General features: G+C 34.4%; 1 protein-coding gene across 1 annotated transcript in view; it reads left to right on the top strand.

Annotated features, from left to right (window-relative positions):
* NLGN1 (neuroligin 1) overlaps positions 1-13,887 on the top strand; it is a 664,876-nt gene extending 650,989 nt beyond the window's left edge. Inside the window, exons 6-8 of the mRNA XM_088019207.1 lie at positions 7,754-7,966; positions 11,377-12,166; positions 13,065-13,887. Of these exons, the coding sequence (XP_087875333.1) occupies positions 7,754-7,966; positions 11,377-12,166; positions 13,065-13,887 (1,826 nt within the window). The remainder of the gene's footprint in view (positions 1-7,753; positions 7,967-11,376; positions 12,167-13,064) is intronic.
* Positions 13,888-22,591: the final 8,704 nt, after the last annotated feature.

The following is a 22,591-nucleotide window of genomic DNA, read 5'->3' as shown; positions in this document are numbered from 1 at the left end:
GGAACCTGAGGTGCGGAACGGCTAACTAACTTGCTCACACAGCAACTTGCTTGTACACCTAAGTTGTCCTACTAAGTTTGGTGCTCTCTTCATAACACTAACTATTGAGAGAATCTCAAATGCCTCTCAAACTTTATGTTCCTAGGCCAATAATCTGGGCCAACATTGTGGGCCAGTTTGCTGCTCGGTGTAGCGTCTTCTTCTTTTGGGAGGGCCCTACCCAGTATAGCCCTATTTTTCTCCCTTTAAGGCTGCTATTACCCATTCTTTCTACGTTTAAAAGTATTTTCCAAACAGATTGGCTGCTGAGAGGTTCTTAAATTCCTACTTCATTGCTGTCATCAAAGAAAAACACATAGGCCTCTTTCACTTGGAAAGTTTAATTGTTGATCTCCGTGTTGTAACAGAATTGTAAGATGTTAATGCCTGCCTTCATTCAGAAAACATGTACAGAATGGCCATGTGGGGGCAGGCACAGGGGAGCACCCAGTCCAGAGAAAATAAAGAAAATTAGCACATTATAAATACAAACGATAAATTATAAAATACACACACAAACATTAAAATAGGAGCACATAAGAGAGACCAAAATATGCATTAGACATTTTTATAGCTCCTGAAGCTATATAGTTCTGAACTATATAGTTGCTGAAGATTTTTCTTATATGGTAGCCATGGTGGCTCCCTGAATGTCATGCTTTGAAGCAAATTATGCTTTTAAATCATTAGACACATTCCTGCATAATCAGAACAATTAGAAATTAACAATGTGATTTCTTTCCTCTAAGTAGCTCCTTTAGAAGGGAGAGCTCTCCTTTTTCACTTCTTTGTGAGAGCAGTTATTCAGAAAGCAGAGGAATTTTATCAGTTTTGATACCAGGTCTGTTGTCCAGATTCAAATAGACAGGAAGTACACAATAGCCTAATTCAGGGAATGTTGCATAAGCATTTCTTGACATGTAGACCAAGAAGTGTGAACATTAACAGCCTCAGGTTGGGGTGAAGAGTAGAGGTAATGGTGTGGGATCTGGGGCTGAGTGCTATTTTTACCCTATTATCTTGGACCATTCTTGAAATTGGAATAATGTACACAATTCAGAGCTAAGCAAACCAGGGCCTTTTTTTCTCCATTATATCTGTGGGGGAAGGAGTCACAAATGTCAACACTGGCTATAATATAGAAGGATCAATCTCATCTGTTTACCTTGGAGATGGCAAAAATATGGGAAATTTGGGGATTGAACAATAGAGAGACATCTACAGGTGTCTTCTTTCCAGGCATCTGTTAGCAGTCACATTCACCTTCACCATGTCCAGCTGTCAGCAATCAGGAGACTTGGCCAGTAATTCAGTTTACTTTTCCCAAAGATGAGCCATTAAAAAGCAAATTATCTCACAATAAATAAAGAGAGATAGATGATAGATAGATAGATGATAGATAGATAGATAGATAGATAGATAGATAGATAGATAGATAGATAGATAATCAACAGATAAATGTATGAAAATATAAAATTTTGGAAATACTGCCAAGTTATATGATATTAAGATATCAACCATTTCAGAGCAAGCTTTTTTCCAGAGGACACATACAAAAAGGAAATTATTCTGACTTTATCCGTTGTTGTTTCTAAGAAGAATTTAGACAATAGCTCTCAAGAGAACACATTAGCAAGGAAGTTAGCTGGAGGTGGTGGGTAATTAAATGATATTATGTGTATTCTTTTTCCCTACACAGACTCCAAATTGTCCAATTCGAGGAATTTTAAACCAACTTATTTTAAACAATCTTGACTCAAAGGGAAATGAAGGGAAACTGTCCAGTATGTATTAACATAAGGATGTTATTTTGATATAGCAGTGTCCACCATTAGAACAGAATATCTTTCAAAAGTGATTCTGGTGACAGATAGAAGGTAGGCTTGTTTGCTGGAAGTTTGGAGGATGAGCGACTAACTAGAAGGATTTCATGAGCCTAAGAAGAAAAGAGGAAGGCCTAGAATAAGTCAGGAACATGAGTGGAAAGCAGGAAATAGAGACAGAGTGCAGAGGAAGAACTGGATTTGGCAGCTATGAAGACAGGGAGAGTTAGAGCATGGGATTTTCAGTTGGATTTTTAGTTGGGAGGATTTGAGACATTAATCCCATGTTGGCTTTTTTTGTTTGTTTATTTTATGTTTAAGACACAAAATCCTTAATGAGTTATTTTTCTGATGTATAGTCCCAGGTCCCTAGAAGGATATCTCACTATCATTCAAAGTCTCAGGTCTGCAAGGCTACCTCTTTGATACTCAGTACGGGCTCTATTTTGAAGTTCTTACCAATTTGACTCAAAGACCAACCACAGCCATCTGTATCCAGGCAACAGCATTGATAAACACAGATTTCTTTCCTACTTCTTTATAGCATGAACACATACTGAGGACTCTAATATATATATATATATGTATATATATGTATATATATATACATATATATATAAACACTTTCAGATATTAAACACTATAAGCATAGATATTCAAATTTTCCCTCCTCCCCCCTCAAAAAAGAAAGCACACCTACAGTACAGAATCACTGACATCTTCAATTTCTGATATTCTAGATGTAATCTCAAATGTAAACAGTCTGCATTTTTCCTAGTCTCAGTTTCCTCCTTGAATATGTTTAAATCTTTTTTTTCTACTGAGAAGCACCCTGCTTTCCTTTTGTTTTACATTCTAAATATGTTGCCTATGTGGTTATACTGTAAGAGACCTGAATATAGATTGGGCCAACTAGTCAGCTGCAGGGCTGCTGCCAGACAACTTAACTCAGTTTCTCTCAGATTCCTTCAGGTCTGCCCATCTAAATTTGGTGGACATCAGTAGCTCAAACCAATACCTGGTTACAGTGATTATCTGGTTTTATTTATTTTCCTCTTGCCAATTTATTTTATGCCTGATCTGATTTTTCCATTCCAAGGGCCTGCAGACCCATGTTCAGTTGCTTGGTTTCTCACTAACCCCTGAAAGTAATCCTACTTGCCAGATCAGGTAAACATCACATTGATGCCAAACCTGCTCAGTAAATTTCATCAGTCCATGTAGGAAAAACAATGATTGGAAATGTTTTTTAATAGGACGAATTTTTAGGTGGGAAGAATGGTATTAAATAAATTCTATTTGAATACATAGTTGAATGAGAATTGTAGTATATACATGAGCCACTAAAATAACTCTTGGCATACTTGTAATTATGAATTTTGAAAGTTTACCTTGAGTTTCAAAGTAATAATTTTTTCAAGGTTTTATACTCAAGAGCCAAGTAAATTAAACAGTTGAATATTCTTTTCTGGAAAATTCTGTTGCTATCTCCCCCAAAAAGAGAAGATCATGTAATCATTATTGTTCTGTCTTACAAAAATAATGTGTCATTGCATCAGGACATCAATTAGTCATATGTTCTAGGAGCTTACAATCGAAGGCCAGCAGAGGTAGATAAGGTGAGTGACTATAGGGAATGACTTAAGTGACATTGGGAAAAATCATTTCCAAAGTAATCATGAAGGTAAGCAACACTTTAGGACCTTTGTAAAATTGGGTTCTGCCACAGCTGGAGTGCAGTTGAACAGTCCAATGCAAAGTTCCAGCTAGAGTGATCTGAAATAATTCTGCTGTTAAGGACTAAGGCGCTAAGTCAAGTTTAAAGAGAACTTTAAATGACACTTCACTGGATAGCCAGGTATAAAGAATGCTGCCAATGCACATCACTTGGGTAATTAGCAAACTGTGTCTTTTGAGGCAGTGATTTACTCAATGTTCCTCATTTTTCGCCCTTGGCTGAACCACAAAGTTTTTTTTGAATATAGCATCAGAAAGCAAAGAATTCATACAAGCATGTAGTATTATTTTATCGGGTCTAAAAAATAGATTTGATTGGTTGACTGACCTTAATAAAGGCAGCCGATACCTATTATTTTTTCCTAATCTAAAACTCATAGTGGCTCTCTGACTTCATGCTAATGATCACTTACTTTTAGTTGGAAGACAGATAATAGCTAGAGAGATAGATGATATAGATAGATAAGCTACAGCATATACATGAAATAAAAATCAATAGTGAAGGAAATTCAGGAATGAAAGGTTAAAATGAAGTTTGACAGAGTAGCTTGGACACTCCAAGCCTACCTAGGACACAATCTTTTACCTGATGATTTACTCCATTTTCCGTACTATGACTTAACAGTGCAACTTTGGAATTGAATTGATTTTGTTCAGTTTTTTTTTTCCTTGAAGATGCTACAAGATTTCTTTAAATTATATAAAAATAGAAGTTGCTCTTCAGGCAATTGATATGCTTTTACAAGTTTCTTATATAAACACAAAATTATTTGACCAACCTACCAGAGTGGTTAAAATGGTGCTACTAAAACTGGAATTATAAAGGGGATATTTTTTAATGTAGAGATAATTGTCTTACCATGGTTCTCCACATGCTACATATTGAATTATGACTATTTTATTGGTAAGTCAATTTTGTATGAATATAGAGATTCATTTGAATATTACTGGAATTATTCAATATTATTTCAAGAGGAATTAAATACAAATCCTGGGGTTTGCACTGAGTGGCAAAAGCTATATTCAGAAATCAAATTTCTATCTGAATGTATTTGTGATATAGAAATCCAGATAATAAACTACCTAGAATGTGCTCTCATTCTCACATTCATTCTCTCTCTCTCACACACACACACACACACACATACTTCCTTTATCCTTCAAGAGTCCTTTCTATCACCCTATAATCCTCCCATAATGTTGTTTTCAGGGTTCATGCCATCAGTCCATGTTTATAGATCAAAACATTTGTAACAGAGCCCTTCAGGAATTTAAACAAATGGTTCTGTCTTACACCAAAATTCACTTAACAGAAAATAAAGTCAAAAGGGTTCCTTGCCATGTTTTTGTTTTGTATTTTAATAGGCTCTCATTTATATGACTATTGAGTGTTTGAAAGTGCTTTTTTTTTTCCTTGAGAGAGAGTGGGCACATGAACAGGGGGAGGGGAGGGTCAGAGGAGGAAGAGGAGAGAGAATCTCAAGCGGACTCCATGCTCAGCAAGAAACCTGACAAGGGGCTTGATCTCAGGACCCTGAGATCATGACCTGAGCCAAATCAAAAATTGGTTACTTAACCGACTAGGCCACCCAAGGTGCTCCTGAAAGTGCTTCTTTGTAAGAAGATACCATGAAAATTTCCTTAAATTGTTATGTAGATTTAAAAAAAAAAAAAAAGGAATGAGTATGACCAGAAAGATGTATTTATTTGGATAAGTTAACCTCCTGGGCGCTCGGGTGGCTCAGTAGTTGGGCGACTGCCTTCAGCTCAGGTCATGATCCAAGCGTCCTGGAATCGAGCCCCACATCGGGCTCCCTGCTCCACAAGAAGCCTGCTTCTCCCTCTCTCACTCCCCCTGCTTGTGTTCCCTCTCTCTCTCTGTGTCTCTCTCTGTCAAATAAATAAATAAAATACTTTTTAAAAAATTTTAAAAAATAATAAAAGTTAACCTCCGTCTCAAGGATGATTTATTTCCAGTGTTACACACACACACACACACACACACACACACACACACACACACTGGACTAGAGATTGTGTTTTTGTTTCATTGAATTTTTTGGTCTTGTAGAAAAGAATGACTAATCATCTTCATTTCTTCATTTTTTTTTGCAAAATTATTCATGATTTGTCTTCATCTATTGCTTCCTACAATGATCCTAAAGAATTTTTTTTTAATTTTTTAAATCCTTTCTTTTTTTTGAGATTTTATTTATTTATTTGACAGAAAGAGAGAGAGCTAGAGAGGGAACACAAGCAGGGGGAGTGGGAGAGGGGGAAGCCCGATGTGGGACTTGATCCCAGGACCCTGGGATCATGACCTGAGCCGAAGGCAGACGCCCAACGACCGAGCCACCCAGGTGCCCCAAATTTCTTTTTTTTTTAAGATTTTATTTATTTACTCGAGAGAGAGAGAATGAGAGAGAGAGAGAGAGAGCGTGAGAGGGGGAAGGGTCAGAAGGAGAAGCAGACTCCCTGCTGAGCAGGGAGCCTGATGAAGGACTCCATCCCATGAATCCAGGATCATGACCTGAGCCGAAGGCAGTCACTTAACCAACTGAGCTACCCAGGCACCCCCTAAAGAATTTTTTGTCCCTATATTCATTTTGGGTATAGATTGATTTACTCAACTGATAGGTGCTGTTATATATACAAATATAACTGACTTCTTAGCTTAGTTATAAAATAACTATATTCAATAAATAAAGGTATATTTCAAATTGAACAAAATAATTTTTACTTTTTTTATGTTGAGTTTCTATAATGAGTCTGCAATAAGAGAATATCTCTAATTTAAGAAAAGATTAGTTCTATAAACTTGGTGAGATTGGAAATTATATCCCTGAATATAATCAATTTATATATAGTATATCTCTAAATATTTTCTACACAATATGTGAATAGTCAATAAAATGGAATCTTTTATGAATTACTTTTTTTAAAGACTTTATTTATTTATTTATTTGAGAGACAGAATGAGAGAGAGAGAGCATGAGAGGGGGGAGGGTCAGAGGGAGAAGCAGACTCCCCACTGAGCAGGGAGCCCGATGTGGGACTCGATCCCGGGACTCCAGGATCATGACCTGAGCCGAAGGCAGTCGCTTAACCAACTGAGCCACCCAGGCGCCCTTTTATGAATTACTTTATACTTTCTCATTTATACCAAATGTGGAAACATATTAAAGAGTAGATATTTGTTTCATAAGTCATAATGAACATTATAAAAGCTATCAAGTCAGTGAAATGAATATGTTTAAAGCATTATTAAAGTAGTATCTTGACTCCTCTCTAAAACAACTTCCATGTATAAGAAATTCACTCAGTTCTTATAGGATCATATTTTTTCTCCTTTTTTCAATTGTCTTTGCCACTCTGTCAGCTCAGATCCCTGTAACCTTTCCTCTACCTCCTTTCTTTTTCTTATGCAACATATATTCCTCCTGATTATCAGATTTACTGTAAAGCAGAGCTTTAAACATTCTAGATATGAGTCTGAATCTTTCAAAAATCTCCAATTATTCTATGTTGTTTTCTAATTGTGCCAATATGCTGAGTTTAGCATTTAAGGTATTCCAAAATGTGGCCCCAAATTACCTCGAACACAGTGATTCTTTCTTAAGCATGGACCATCTTTGATAAAAATGCACATATATATACATTTATATGCAAAGAGTTGCATATAATTTTATGAACAAGTCTTAGAAAAATACCCCTGCTCTTCACCCTCACATCCTGCCACTCTGCGACACATTCCTTAAATTCCAACCATGTTAGAACGTGAGCAACTGACAGTTGCTGACACAGTGTTTTATGCAAAAGCACATTCTCATATGCCCCATGGTACTATCTCAAATGTCTCCAAGTAACCTGGCCGGTAGAATGTCTCCCCTGAGATTTTTCAGAATGTTTTCATTCTCTTTGTTTGCCCCCTGGGTAACTTGGGGAAGGTAAATGTCATTTTTCAGATTTCAGTGTCTACTGTTCTTCCTAAAGTATATTCTTTTATTCGGGTGGGAAATAACTTTTTACTAAAGAACTTGGACTCTACTCACCTTGATGAACACAGGCTTCAACTGTATTTAATTTGAATGTCTATCTGACTCATGTCAACTCAAAAAGATGTTCTAAGATACCTTTTTATTTTGATCTTCCAGGTTTCTTGAGCACAGGGGATCAGGCTGCAAAAGGAAACTATGGACTCCTTGATCTCATACAGGCTTTAAGATGGACTAGTGAGAACATTGGATTCTTTGGTGGTGACCCCTTAAGAATCACTGTTTTTGGATCTGGCGCTGGGGGTTCATGTGTCAATCTTCTGACTTTATCCCATTATTCTGAAGGTAACCGTTGGAGCAATTCAACCAAAGGTATTATGCAGGTTGCAAATTTTGACAATTTTGGTGTCTGCATGCCACCGCCATCAGTAGTATGTGATGCTCTGTATATATTTCTCTGTTCAAACTGAGTGTTAGGTTGAGCTCAATAATTGTTTAAAATTTTGTTTCTTCAGCTTTTCTATGCATGTTTCAATTTTTGTCAAACTCTTTTCTTTGTCTCCTGTGGAGCTTGATAAGAATGCCCTTTCAAGCACACTTCAGAATAGTTAGAATTACAGTTACTTTTCTTTCCTCTCAAAGGGTGATTTTTGGGAAAATCAAAGATGTTCACAGTTCTGTCATCTCTGTTTATTCAGTAATCAAAAATCAAAGACAGGTTCTTTTTAAATGCAAGGATTGTGTATCATCTATTTTCAAGACAATAGACATGTAAAAAACTCTTTACTGGTAAGAAGATAAGGAAACAGTTATAAGCTGGTTTGTCTGGAAACAATATTTTCACCTGTTGTCTGAGTACAGAATGGATGTTTGATTATTTTGCATGCATGATCCAAAATTGTCAAAGCATCAAGGTCACTAGTAGAGCTGTTCATTAAAAGGAAAATTAGGTTTAAATCCGTGCTTTTTCTATTTTCAACTTCAAAAGTGTTCATTTTTTTTCCCCCTGTAAAGCTTGGCTTTAAAGCAGCATGGAACATTGAGGCTGCATAAACCCATGAAATATTTTTGTTATCTACATTTTCTGGCCTTGACACCCTTTTTCCAAAGTGCCTGCCCAAGGCTCATCATGTTGGTTTTTTATGAATTCCCACTTTACCATGAGTTTAAGTCACTCATTCTAATTGCATTATTAACTTGAAATATCTACCAGAAGTGTTTTGTTGGAAAAATCTGCAAAAACTAATACTTTCTCTCCATTATACATAATAGGAAGATAGAGAATACACATCAACATAGACCATTTTGTGTTTTCTGCTTTTTTGTTGTCATTTTATATATATTAAGGAAGTATGTGCTGTCAAGTGTAATTCATGAAACATCTTGATTTGTAAGACTGAGTTTTATGATATGAGCATCAGACATAGAATATTTGTTTTCAGTATCAAAGATACACTGATGTGGTATTTCCAAAGAACAGCTTATCATTAAATGAGTATATATATTTGGAGAATCATACATTATCATAGACTTAATTTATAAATGTACTTTATGTAACATCTCATTTATGTTAGTAGAGCTCTGATTTGAGATGACAAAATGACACATAAGAGAACATTTCCAATTGTATTGAGATCTTGGTCTGTAATGAAGTGGCTTATTTTGAAATAACAAATTTTGTTTTTTTTTTCATTGAAGAGATTAGATTGTTCTAGCTGAAGACTGTACTAATGCCAATATTTACATAGGTTAACATTAGACAATCTGTTCAGATTTCATAGGGTCATTTGATCTCAAATGTTATTTCTTCCTATTTATTCTAAAAGTTTTTCTAAATGGAGAGCAAAAGGGCACCAAAGTGAGTCAACTAATCTAAAACTAGCAATTGATAAAGAGATAAGCTAATTAGTTCATTAGCCAGCATTGCTATTCATCAATTGGTGATTTGGTAAACAGTGGCCAATGGCCACGCCAACAGTTGAAAATATAATATTCATCACACTCTTCAAGGAAAACTGTCCTTGTGAGGCCAGAGAAATGGACTTATATTTGGTTTAGTCTTAAGCCTATCTCCACAAAAAGGCTGCTTGGTTTTTTTTTTTTTTACCAGGAGATGCCCAGAAGATATCTTAAAATCATCAGGCTAATTCTGTTTCCCATGCAGACATAGATTTAAAGTCTGTAAAACCCCAGAGCTGCAGCAATGCTTAGGCTTATTTATACCAGGAGTCAACCACAGGTTGTATACACATTATAAGCATTTTCACTGATGATAAAATATATGATTTTTCCAATACTATCTAGATGGCATATTTCAGACTATATTTAATATGATGTGCATTTTCCCCAAATCTTTTTTGGTATATTTAGTTAATGTCATTGAGCCCCTGAAATGGGAAATAATCACCAGGTTTATTTTAGTTGAAAAGTTTTTAATTAGTAAAATATTTCTCTGAGTAAATGTTAACAAACACATAGCCTATGTAATTTTTAAAAAGTATCTGTATTTATATCATTCGCTCTAGCATACTTTGCTCTGGCAAACTAAAAATATGTTCATAAAGATGTCAGAAACCAAAAAAATTTAAATTGGTATTGTTTGACTTTTTGAATATTTTTAGAATTATCTAGGAGCATATTATAGACATTTTGAATACATATATATGTTTGGAGAAAAATCTAAAACTTTGCTTCTAATTCAGACACTGCTTTAGCACCTTTGTGAAAAGAATTCTTATCTCATTAACACATATGAATAATTGAGCATGTGTTTAAATAACTGAACTACAAAGCTATATTTGGAAATTGATAATAAATGTAATTTTTAAAGGAAATAGATAAATTGTGTTTTTAAAATAAGAATTTATTTGAAAATACCTTAATGGGTAGATAAAATGCATTTGTAAATTTGAATGGCATGCAGCTCTTATCAAACTGCATATGGGACCATGATTTATAATTCTTAAATGCAATTAAGTTAAAAGCAGTAGACCATGTATTTTCCATCTTTTATGATAAAATATAGCAGTGCACATTCAACAGTGGAAAAAGTTAAATCACCCCCCACTGAATCCTTCTGCTGATGGTTTTTTCTTTAACCTAGTGAAAACACTTCAAATGTTATGTCTTCTTCTGAAAGATGAATATTCAGCATACTATGTCTGACATGAAGAGCTGGAAAGAGTATGTCTAAAGTGATATTCTGTTCTGTGTGCCTTCAGGGCCATCCCCAGGGTATTAGCAAATCCCCAGCCCCAATAGTTGTGTAAGCTCCCAACAATTCTTTTTTTAATAAATCTGAATAAAACAAACATACAGAGCCATTTTGAAGGAAGATACATGCAGCCAAGTTGGAAGAAATATTCCCCAAAAACAATACAAAGTCTAATGAAGAGTTGGGGGGAGAGAGCCCATCTGCTTGGCTTTTATAATAACATGAGTGTTTACATGTTGATTGAAAAAAATATTTGGGACTTCTTACCACTAATATTTACACATTCTCCATCTCTACTTGTTTATTGCCTCTCTGAGACACCAAACAATTTAGACCTCTTGATCCCTAAAGCAGTTGCTACTCAAAGCGTAAGACTTAGGCTACCTCTCTGACTCCTTATACCCTGGGGATGACTTTACATACCTTCTCTTAAGCAAAAATGTCTCTATCTTCCTGTTTCTTGAGTTGTATATGGGTTTTTATATACACATTTAAAATATCAGATGTTACTGGTTTACCACAACATTATTCAAAAGTCATCTCAAACTCTTTGTTATTTTTCCCATAGGACTTTTCCAACGAGCCATAGCTCAAAGTGGAACAGCCCTTTCCAGCTGGGCTGTTAGTTTCCAACCTGCAAAATATGCTAGAATGTTGGCCACAAAAGTTGGTTGCAATGTTTCAGATACAGTAGAGTTAGTGGAATGCCTACAGAAGAAGCCTTACAAAGAACTTGTTGACCAAGATATTCAACCAGCACGATACCACATAGCCTTTGGACCTGTGATTGATGGTGATGTAATACCAGATGACCCTCAGATATTGATGGAGCAAGGAGAGTTTCTCAACTATGATATAATGTTAGGAGTTAACCAAGGGGAAGGGTTAAAATTTGTTGAAAATATAGTAGATAGTGATGATGGTATATCAGCTAGTGATTTTGACTTCGCTGTTTCCAATTTTGTTGATAATTTATACGGATATCCTGAAGGCAAAGATGTTTTGAGAGAAACTATTAAATTCATGTATACTGACTGGGCTGACCGTCATAACCCTGAAACCAGAAGGAAGACATTACTGGCTTTGTTTACAGACCATCAGTGGGTAGCACCAGCTGTAGCTACAGCAGATCTTCACTCAAACTTTGGTTCACCTACATACTTCTATGCCTTTTACCATCATTGCCAAACAGATCAGGTTCCAGCTTGGGCTGATGCAGCTCATGGAGATGAAGTTCCCTACGTACTAGGAATCCCCATGATTGGACCTACAGAATTATTTCCTTGCAATTTTTCCAAAAACGATGTGATGCTGAGTGCAGTTGTAATGACATACTGGACAAATTTTGCCAAAACTGGGTATGTACCTAAGGAATAAAGTTTTCTATAATTTAACAAAAATATCCTTGTCAGCATTTTAAAATAATACACATTTTGTGTCCAAGTGATTTCATTTAATAAATTCATGACAATAATATATTAGGTTTCTTTATTTAAAATTCTATATGGTGCTTTTCAGAAATCATTGCTTTATTAGTTCTTACTTTTTACAAGTTCACTAAGAAAGCTTTGCTATCTCTGTTGCATTACTCAGTAATTAACAAGACCTGACCTGTCCACCTAAAAAAGTTATAAGGATCAAAGGGCAAATAATACTGCAAATTGGAAAGCACTATAAAATGATATCATCACTACTAAATAACAAGTCTTGTGTAATTAAAAAAAACAAAATAAGTTTAATCAATTTTGCAAATAAGGGACTGAAGTGATGAGAGCCTATCCTCGTATAGATATTCATATATCTTGTATGTAACACTACTAGGACTTAAAACCTCATCTGCCAATTCCAAAACTCAAGTCTTTTCCTGTATCCCATGCTGTCCTTGTTAGTTTGCCTAGGAGACAATGCATATGTATATGAATTTTTAAATCTTTGGGTAGTTAGTAGCCCATCTCTAAATGGGCAAAGAGAACAAGAATATGAGGCTTACTCTCATTACATTATCATCCATCTAACTTGCCTGTGATAGGATCTGTATTTCTAAATTGACCCAGTTTTTATTAAAACACAGTCTAACTACTGTATGGTGACTAACATAACATAATAAAATAAAATAAAAAACAACAAAAAAACAACACAGTCTAAGGCCTTGCTAACTTGCTAAATTACCTCTCCAATTCGATGTTAAACTAGTACTATTTTGATTAAGAAAAAGAATAAAACAATTTTGTTCTCATAGTGCTTTTTCTTTCCTAGTGACCCGAATCAACCAGTCCCTCAAGACACGAAATTCATCCATACTAAACCCAACCGCTTCGAAGAAGTAGCATGGACCAGATATTCCCAGAAAGATCAACTCTATCTCCATATTGGATTAAAACCAAGAGTTAAAGAACATTATAGAGCCAATAAGGTGAACCTCTGGTTGGAGCTGGTACCTCATCTGCATAATCTCAATGACATTTCTCAGTATACCTCGACAACAACTAAAGTGCCATCAACCGACATCACTTTCAGACCTACGAGAAAGAATTCTGTACCTGTCACATCAGCATTTCCCACTGCCAAGCAGGATGATCCCAAACAACAACCAAGTCCATTTTCAGTGGATCAAAGGGACTACTCCACAGAGCTGAGCGTCACTATTGCAGTTGGAGCATCACTGCTGTTTCTGAATATCCTTGCCTTTGCAGCCCTGTACTACAAAAAGGATAAGAGGAGACATGATGTTCATAGGAGATGCAGCCCTCAGCGCACTACTACCAACGATCTGACCCACGCACAAGAAGAGGAGATCATGTCCCTCCAAATGAAGCACACTGATTTGGATCATGAATGTGAGTCCATCCATCCACATGAGGTGGTTCTTCGGACCGCCTGTCCCCCAGATTACACACTAGCTATGAGGAGGTCACCTGATGATGTTCCCTTAATGACACCCAACACCATTACAATGATTCCCAACACTATACCAGGGATTCAACCCTTACACACATTCAATACATTTACTGGAGGACAGAACAATACTCTGCCCCATCCCCACCCCCACCCCCATTCACATTCAACAACCAGGGTATAGCCAGATAAGAGAAACAAACTCTATTTTTTTGATGGATTGCAGTAAAAGATTACTGAAGATTTCTTGGCTTTCAACCTACAAGACTCTTACTATTTAAATAAGGAGGAATATTATGTGAATATACATATCAAGAACTTTGGGGGTTTTGAAAAAAAATAAATTGTACATATATAAACAAATCAACTTTAAAAATGAATTTCAATTGCTTGAAGCAATTGTTCTGAATGATACTTTTTCATTCACATTCAAGAATTAATTTTTTGAAGATTTATGTTACATAATGGAATTAGGCATGTGGAACACCAAACAGGAAAGAACTATGTCTGAAATATAAAACATAAAAATAAAAAAACAACCATGAATATGCACAAGGGACACACCAATGGAATGTCAGATAATTTTCACCAGTTTTTATTTGGAGCCGTTTTAATGTGTAGACCATATTTACATATTTGGATAAGTACACAAAGCACCAATGCTGTTAATGGCCTTAGCGGAGGCTCATGCTGAAATTTGCCAGTAAAACAAAGAAGTTTAAAGACTGGCAGGTACAACATTATCACATAAGTGCTGTCAGTATAAAGTTGTGGGGATAAAGGAAACTGGATATTTTTAGCACGATGTGCATGATAATTTATATGCTTGGTGGCTGTGCTGCTGATTAAGCCGTAATTAAAATTCTTCTCATCCCATTGGATTCTTTAATAGAAGCTTCCTCTATCAATTGGCAGAGCCTAAAGAAGATTTTAAGGGGCAAAAGTAATTAGGAGTAAATAATTCACAGTAGTTTTGATAATAGGAGGTATTAGTTATTAAGGGTATTTGAAGAAACCATAGGTATAGTGGTGAATACTCGCTGATATGAATCCCAGGAAAAAAGAAATTCCTGTGTTTTTAATGTTCTTTTCATTCCAATCTAAATAATTTATAGAAATACAGCCCTAATTGGACATGTGTTACAGGATCTATAATTTGCTGTGGTTTTTGTTATTCTGTATTTCGTTCCTTTTGGTAAGGTGAAGTGTGTCCAAAGAGTTACTTGCAACAGTCTTTTATGATATGAGGATGCCCCAAATTACCACTCTGATTACAGTTCTCAGTTAATTGATTTACTCATGTTGCATGACAAAATGTTTACTAATAAGAATTCAATATACAGTAATGTCCCTCCTCATATCACTTATCTTTCTCACTGAGGTTCACTCACTGGAATTTACTCATGCAATCTCAGTAGAGTACAACATAGATTCAGAACCTAGAAGGAGAGTCAACACCTGGAGGATTTTAGTCTTACACATACGTGTGATTTTAAATGAATACTTTAAGACCACAGGAAACTCTTCATCCCCCTGTTGTTTACCAGTAACAGTATATCACAGACCTTTCCAAATGTTTGTATATGTAATCAGATGTACATTTATATTAAAACAAAACTGAGATGGACTTAAAGAGCACATCCTGATAAATACTTTCTCTCTTACCTGTACTATATTTCTATTAGACTAAAGTTATGTGATTTTTTTTTACATTTTTTCAGATGACTAGCAATTTTGATAGTTTGTAAGATAATGCAAAGAACTTTCTCTGACAAACTAACTGCAGTAACAGAAACCTTTCTTTTCAGTTACTCTTTTTCAAGAATGAAAGCTTATTATACAAAAAAAAATTGTATACTACTTGATGGAAACAACTTTGTACATCTTGGCCATGTCACTGGTCATCGCGTGAAATAAAGATAATCTGGATAATGACTATTAGTCCAATGCTAAGAGACATGATCTTTGCTCATTAAAGAGCTAAAATGTTTATTGCTGTTTTGTCTTTTTTTAAATAACAAAAGAAACATGACTGTCTCAGAGAGTCATTTTTCTAGACCAGTTGGGTTTTTGAAGACATATAGGTAACTTCTATAGAAAACACATGTGTATTTAAAGGCAAGTGCTATCTAAGAAGAAACTGATGAAACTTATCATTATGAATTTATAAGCCTGGGAACTCATGAAAAATGTTAGCTTTGTATTTTTAAATACCTCTTATGTGAAAGTGTTGTAGAAATAAAATGTGCCAATTGTTTTCAGTTAGAAACACAGGTTCTGATTTTCATCATCAAGGAAAAGGCCTATTGGAAATAAATGTGCAATATTTCATGGAACGAGAATAGCTAGGTTCATAATATAAGCGTGATTAAACTATCATAAAGTAATGGACAGAAAGTTATCCTCCTAAGAGAATTAAAAAGTGCTGAACAAGATATTAAGCTGACACTAAAAGATAAAATCTTCTATATCAAGGAATTTCTTTGCTTGTAATTCCCCCTCCCAATTATTAACTATCAATTAAATGTAGATATTACTCTATAACTTCAAATGAAAATCTCTGTTAGAGGTGAAAAGTCTTCAAAACTCAGAGCGGTCTACATGCAGTTTTGCCTAATGTGGTTATGCTTTTAGACTGGGAACTGCCAATGTAAACCAAGAAAAAGAATTGCTTAACGTCTGAAATATTGCTAACCAGAAAACTGTCTTTTATTACACCAATTAAACAAAAGATAAAAAGAAATACAAGTGGCAACAAAATAAGATATGAGTGAAATCTTTCATATGCATTACTTCACTTGGCAAAATCAAGCATTCTATTCTAGATTAATGGCCATATTATATCTATCTGCATATCTGTTGCTCTAAATTTATCTATCAATCTACCAGTATATGCCATAACTGACATCTATGTTATATTAATTTAGGGAAATGATTTAGGAAACAAAGCATAGTCCTAGTCTTTTTTCTAAATTAATGTAGTTTCAACTTTGTGGAAGATAGAAAGCAGTTCTAGGTTTTATTACTATTCTCAAGTTGTGATAAAGTCATTGTGAATGAATGTTAGTTGTTAGTTTTATAATTACAGCAGCTAGTTTTCTGAGTATAAAATGATTTCCCACAATAAACAGAACATTAAGAACTGTTTTTAAAGCTGAAACATAATTTTTAAATGCAAGAAATATTTTGAATATTGTTAAATTTTAACCAATATCTTTAAAAAGTATTTATTTAGACAATTTTCTTTAGAGAAAAAGTAAGTCACAAAATTAAAAGGATATTTTTGGCATTACTTATTAATTCAGATTTTCCTCCCTCAGATTAAATGGCAAATAGTCAAGGCTGCTTAGAATTTATATAAACATTAAGCCAAAATGGACTTTATTTCATTGTTTGTTATATGAAATTATTACTAGGTGTTTATCAACAGATTAAAGTTGTTCTAGAGTATGGGATTAGAAATATGAAAGTGATAGATTTCACAGTTTTAAATTTCTATTGAATATGTTAACTATGAACAAAATCTGGTTGAATACTACAGATGTATCATAAGGCTCATCATTAGCTTTATGGAAATTGGAAAGTCATTTTCTAAAGCATTAAAACTATTCAATTTGAATTTGGAGAGATCATGCTCACAGCTTAAAGAAGAAAATCTGAGTAAAGTAGAAATGATTTCATTCCTATTTCAAATTTAAAAGTTTTGACCGTAATGATTCTTTAATTCAGATTTTTTTGATCTGTACAACATGAAAACAGCAACCAAATTTTTAAAAATAATTAACCATATGTGATATGAAAGAGGAAAACACTGCACTCATTTTCTTACAGAAAAGAAATGCCAAAACTCAATTGGTATATCTATAAAATACTCTTCTCAAGTTATTTCACCTGTTGACATACTCATACCAACACGCATTATTAATATCATGAAAAAATACAAAGAATGTGGCAAATGTGTTTCAGCTTTAAAGGCATTACTACATAAAAATTACTGGGATTTTTTTTCTTTGGCGAGTTTCACTGAAAGATTTTCACAGGGCAAAATGATGAATGGAATTTTTAGGAAGCTTTCAAATACCATGGCAATCCTTTGATGTTTGTTTTCTTCTGTGTTGTTGGTTCAAAGTACTGGCCTTTTTCTTCATTTCTAGTAATTAGTTGTTATAGACTATCAGTTTTTAATGTAAGTGGAAATTAGATAATTTGGTTATACTTGTGAAAACATGCTCCCAAATAAATTCAATTAATGGGCAATTCCCTGCTGAGATTTTGTTATCATTCATTTAATTATCTTGTCAAGCTTTACTGTTAAAGACAATTGTTTTGGGTTTTTAGTCAATAAACTAAGGGAATTTCTCCAACAGCCTTATACCTCTCCTGCACTTGATATGCTAACATACACTTCAAATTTCCATCAGAAGTCTCTAAAGGAATAGCCTACTGATATGAAACATTTGGTAGCCAACTTGATTCTCTTTCAAAAGCATTCTGATTTGACTTTATTCTGGCACTTTGATGTATTTGTATGCATGCCAGAATTCAATTCCACTTGATAAAGGTTATGGAGTGTACAGACTGGAATAACCGTGTGCAGGGTATAAGAGCTTTTCTTCCTGGGATTTTATTTATAAATCTTATTGTCTTTTTTAAATTTGCAAATCCTGATAATTTAGTTGAAAAGATACAATAGAATGACCATGTTACAAATTTCCAGTAAGAAAATTTATTTAAAAAGTTCTTTTCTTCCATTTAATTTGATTTTTTGTATGACAGCAAATGAGTCCAAACTATTCCTAGAAAAGAGTAAGGTGAATTTTTGGAAAACAACAAATAATTATTTAGGCATCAGACTTAATAGTATTTAAGTGTAGCAACTTAAATCTCCAACAAACTTTAACTTTTTTCCAAATAGGTAAGTTTAATTTAAAATGAGTCTGAAGTTGTTAGGGATAAACATATATTAGAAAGTATATCATTTTTTCTAGTCAACCATTATATATATACCACATTGTGTATATATATATATATATATATATATATATATATATATATATACCGTATATAGGATATATATATATATCCTATTTGGCATGTGGTTTATTGGATATTTGTGATGGCTCTTTCAGACTCACATATTTACAAATGACTTTGTATATTTTACTACATATGTACTAATGTTATAGAATTTAATCTTCTGTAGAAGGTCAAGCCAAAGTGCTAGCAGTTTTGTGTTGAAATGGTAACAATTAAAGCTTTAAAGAAATTTGTAAAGGTCTAGTAATAAAAACTCAGCAGATGAAGTCAAAGCAAAGGCACTATTTTTGAATGCCATGTCTAAGGTTGATGTCTATTATTAGATGGTATGTTTAAAAGAATTTTAGTGTTTTTGATTCATCTTTTCTGCACTCATATCATTTAGCAAATCAATGGGACATATGTCATGCTTTTTGTAAAAAAAAAAAAAAAGCCATTGGGTGTCACGATTCAGTTTGTGTTTGGACATCCCTGGCTTTCATTAAAACACGTTTATTATCATGAATAAATATTTCCATGTTTTCCAAGTTGTGTTGACTATTTTTAAACTCAGAAATAATTTCCTCTCTGTGTGATACACAATAACATGTCCAAGATAAATGTTCCTTTCCAACTTCTTTGTGTTGCCCACACATGTGCTGACAGTTCCGATTTGATGGAAACAATGACAGTTTCTGGTCTGTTCACCTCTGGTGGATGCAGGGAAAGAATCGGGAGAGTAAATTTCAGGACCTTGGGCACACTTATTGAACAGCTTGTCAGAAAAGAGAGGAAAGAGAGAGGAGAAAAGGGGAAAGAGTGAGGAAATGAGGGAGGAAAAAAAGGAAGAAAAACTTCTCAATTTTAAATTAATGACTTTTTGCCTCCAAATAGTTCTTTTGTAGAGATGTATGGCAGCTTATAAAAAAAAGAGAGAGAGAGAGCAGAGATTTAAATAAATCTCTTTAACCCATAATCCATTGTCCTTAGAAAATAAGATTAATAATATTTAGGATGAGACAATGAATGTAATCCTTCATCCAGGCCTCGCTCAAATTGTGTCACTGGAAACAACAAAAATAAAATCTAGAGTGACAGATTTCTAGTCTTGTTCTATTCAATCAACAATGATCTCAGTAGGGAGGACTGAGTAAAGTATGGGCATCGCTCATCTGTACATAGCCCTAGGTAAGAATACAGTTAAACAAATAAGACATCGTAGAATTTCCCAGAATATAGCCTAAAAGATCACTATTTCCAATTTGCTAAATAAAAGAACTGTCATTGTTTTGCAGGTCTCTGTGGCCACACATAGCCATCACTACCAAATAAACAGTTTAAAACAATATTCAAAGAGTTTCACATTCCACAAAAGGGTTTAGATATTTTATAGGGTTTGATGTTGTTTTACATGATTACATTTTTTTACTACATTTTTACATTTCCTTACAGTTTACAGAATGTTATTTCTGAGTTCAAAAACCAGTCCCAAATATATTCTGTAAATGTTTATATGAAAACAGTATTTTCTGATGGAGTGCCATAATTTGAAGTCCTTCCTACTGCCCCAGTTCTAGAGTTTCCTTGAATATCCCCTTAAAACATTTCTCTCTCTCCCCTGAAAATATTCTGCCTCATTCTTGGAGTTGACTTCCCCTGCACCAGAGGAGACCTTTCCACCACCTCCTGCAGCTTCTCTTTGCATGCCGTCTCCCATTGCTCTTTATGCCTTCTCCAAGAAGGTAGAATTTGTGGGAAATGTGTCCAGGTAATCTGAGTAAGTGGTGCCTTAGGAATCAGCTCCCTCTGTTCCTCAGTCAGGTTAGAAACTAGCGTACATCACTCAAGCAACGAGAAGAATTACTCGTCCATTTATTCAACACATGGTGTTCACCATGGGCCAATGTGCTGAGTGTTAAACACAATGGGCTGAATATTAAACACTTGCCAATAAAATACAACTATTGCCATGCTTGGGATAGGTTTAAACACTTAAACTATCCTTCTGTACTATCCAGTGTACCAAATCATTATACAATACTTTATCTATTTTATATGTCTCAAAATAGTAAACATAAAACAGTACTTGCTGAGTTACAGCAATATTCGTTCAATTCTATTGACCAGTCCACCAATAAATACAGGTGTGTGGCAATCCTTCCCAATAATAAATACAGCCATATCTGAAGACATACTGTACTATGCCAAAATAAATCAAACATGAAACATCCAGCTTAAATTTCATCTGACCCAGCCACTTAACTGATTCCTTAATCTTCTACCACAGTCCCAGTACGTGGCTGTGAACCTTATTACTGAACACCCCTGGTCTAGCATTCTAAAACAGGTGGCTACTTTTGAGACCATTTGGAATTTCTTCCTTATATTCACCTATCATTCTATCTTTTCTTTTGGAAGTCATAAAGTCTCTATCTCATGACTTCCTTTCAAATATTTGAAGACAACTATCATATCTTCCATGAGTCATTTTCTTCTCAAAGAAAAATTCCCATTTTTAATACAAAATAGCCAGTCTTAACCATTCTGATCACTGTCTTTTTAATAGTCTCTCAAACCTATATTTCTTAAGATGTGTGATGTCTAGGATTGTATATAATAAATGCTTCAGGTATAGGCTGATCCCTATCTAATAGAGCACTACTAACAACTTCCTCATTGTAGAAACTGTATTCTTTTAATATAACTTTGGTAATGTTATCTTCTTTGGTGGCCATAATGAACTAGTAATTCAGATTGAGACCTACTCCCTATTAAAACTCCTTAAAATTTCTACATGTACTGCTGTTAAGCAAATTATACCTTCATCCTGTCCTTGATCATTTGAGTGTTATTTCATCTTCAGTATATTGGACACTATTAAATTCTACCTTCATTAGATTCATCATATTTTTCCAGCCTATGAAATCTTTCTATCCATCCCAGAGTAATGAAATCCAATAAAATGATAGACATACTTTTTTATCATCACCCAGATAATTTACAAAAAATAATATGCAGAATCAGGTGGAGGACAAAGTTTGGTACTAACAGAAATAGTATATATAATAGTGAGAAAATCAACAGCTGACATTTACTGAGCACTTACTATATCCTAGATTCTGTATCATACCCCACAACAGACCACTACATACCACCCTCAAAAGTTTATCAATACTTTTGGATGCACTTATCAAGGACCTTTTATTATATGTGAGTCACTGAGCTACCAATGTTAGAAAAGTGAATGCCTTTGTTCTTTTATTACTAGCAAGCAACTGATTAATTCTTCATTTTATCTATACACATAGCACAAGAGACATTGTCAGATAAATTTGAAGAATCTGTTTTCTTCCATTTAAAATATTTTAATGATGTAATAGTCATCCAAAGTAAGAAAATAGGGATAATTACTTTAGACCTTCTCTTTAGAGGTTTCTGAGTTACTGGTGCTTATTAAACGAAAGAAATTATGGAAAAAGAATGTGGTTCTGTTACTATGATATTTTCCCTAATTCTCACACCAATCACCTGTCATAATTAAGATGCTGATGTAGGGAGTCAAGTGCAGTCTTCAAATGGGATTGCTTAAGAGAAAAAGTAATACATGCACAAGGTTAAAAAAATCCAAATATGATAAGATATTTTACAGTGAAAAGTAAACATCCTTCTCATATCAGATCCCAATTTCTTAGTCCTCTTCCCCAGAGACATTGACAGTCACTAATTTGCATATCTATTTCTACAAATAATCCACCTGTATACAAAGATGTGCAAATGTGCATTGTCTACATATATATGTGGGGATCATTACATGTATATATTCTTTATGAAATTCATCTGGACATGTTCCATGGAAGCACAGTATATGTCTG

This window comes from Eumetopias jubatus, unplaced genomic scaffold (assembly GCF_037043125.1).
Source record: "Eumetopias jubatus isolate StellerSeaLion01/CBP00866 unplaced genomic scaffold, mEumJub1_p1.0 scaffold_1, whole genome shotgun sequence".
NCBI classification, from domain to species: domain Eukaryota; kingdom Metazoa; phylum Chordata; class Mammalia; order Carnivora; family Otariidae; genus Eumetopias; species Eumetopias jubatus.
This window is presented reverse-complemented; position numbering and strand designations above follow the sequence as displayed.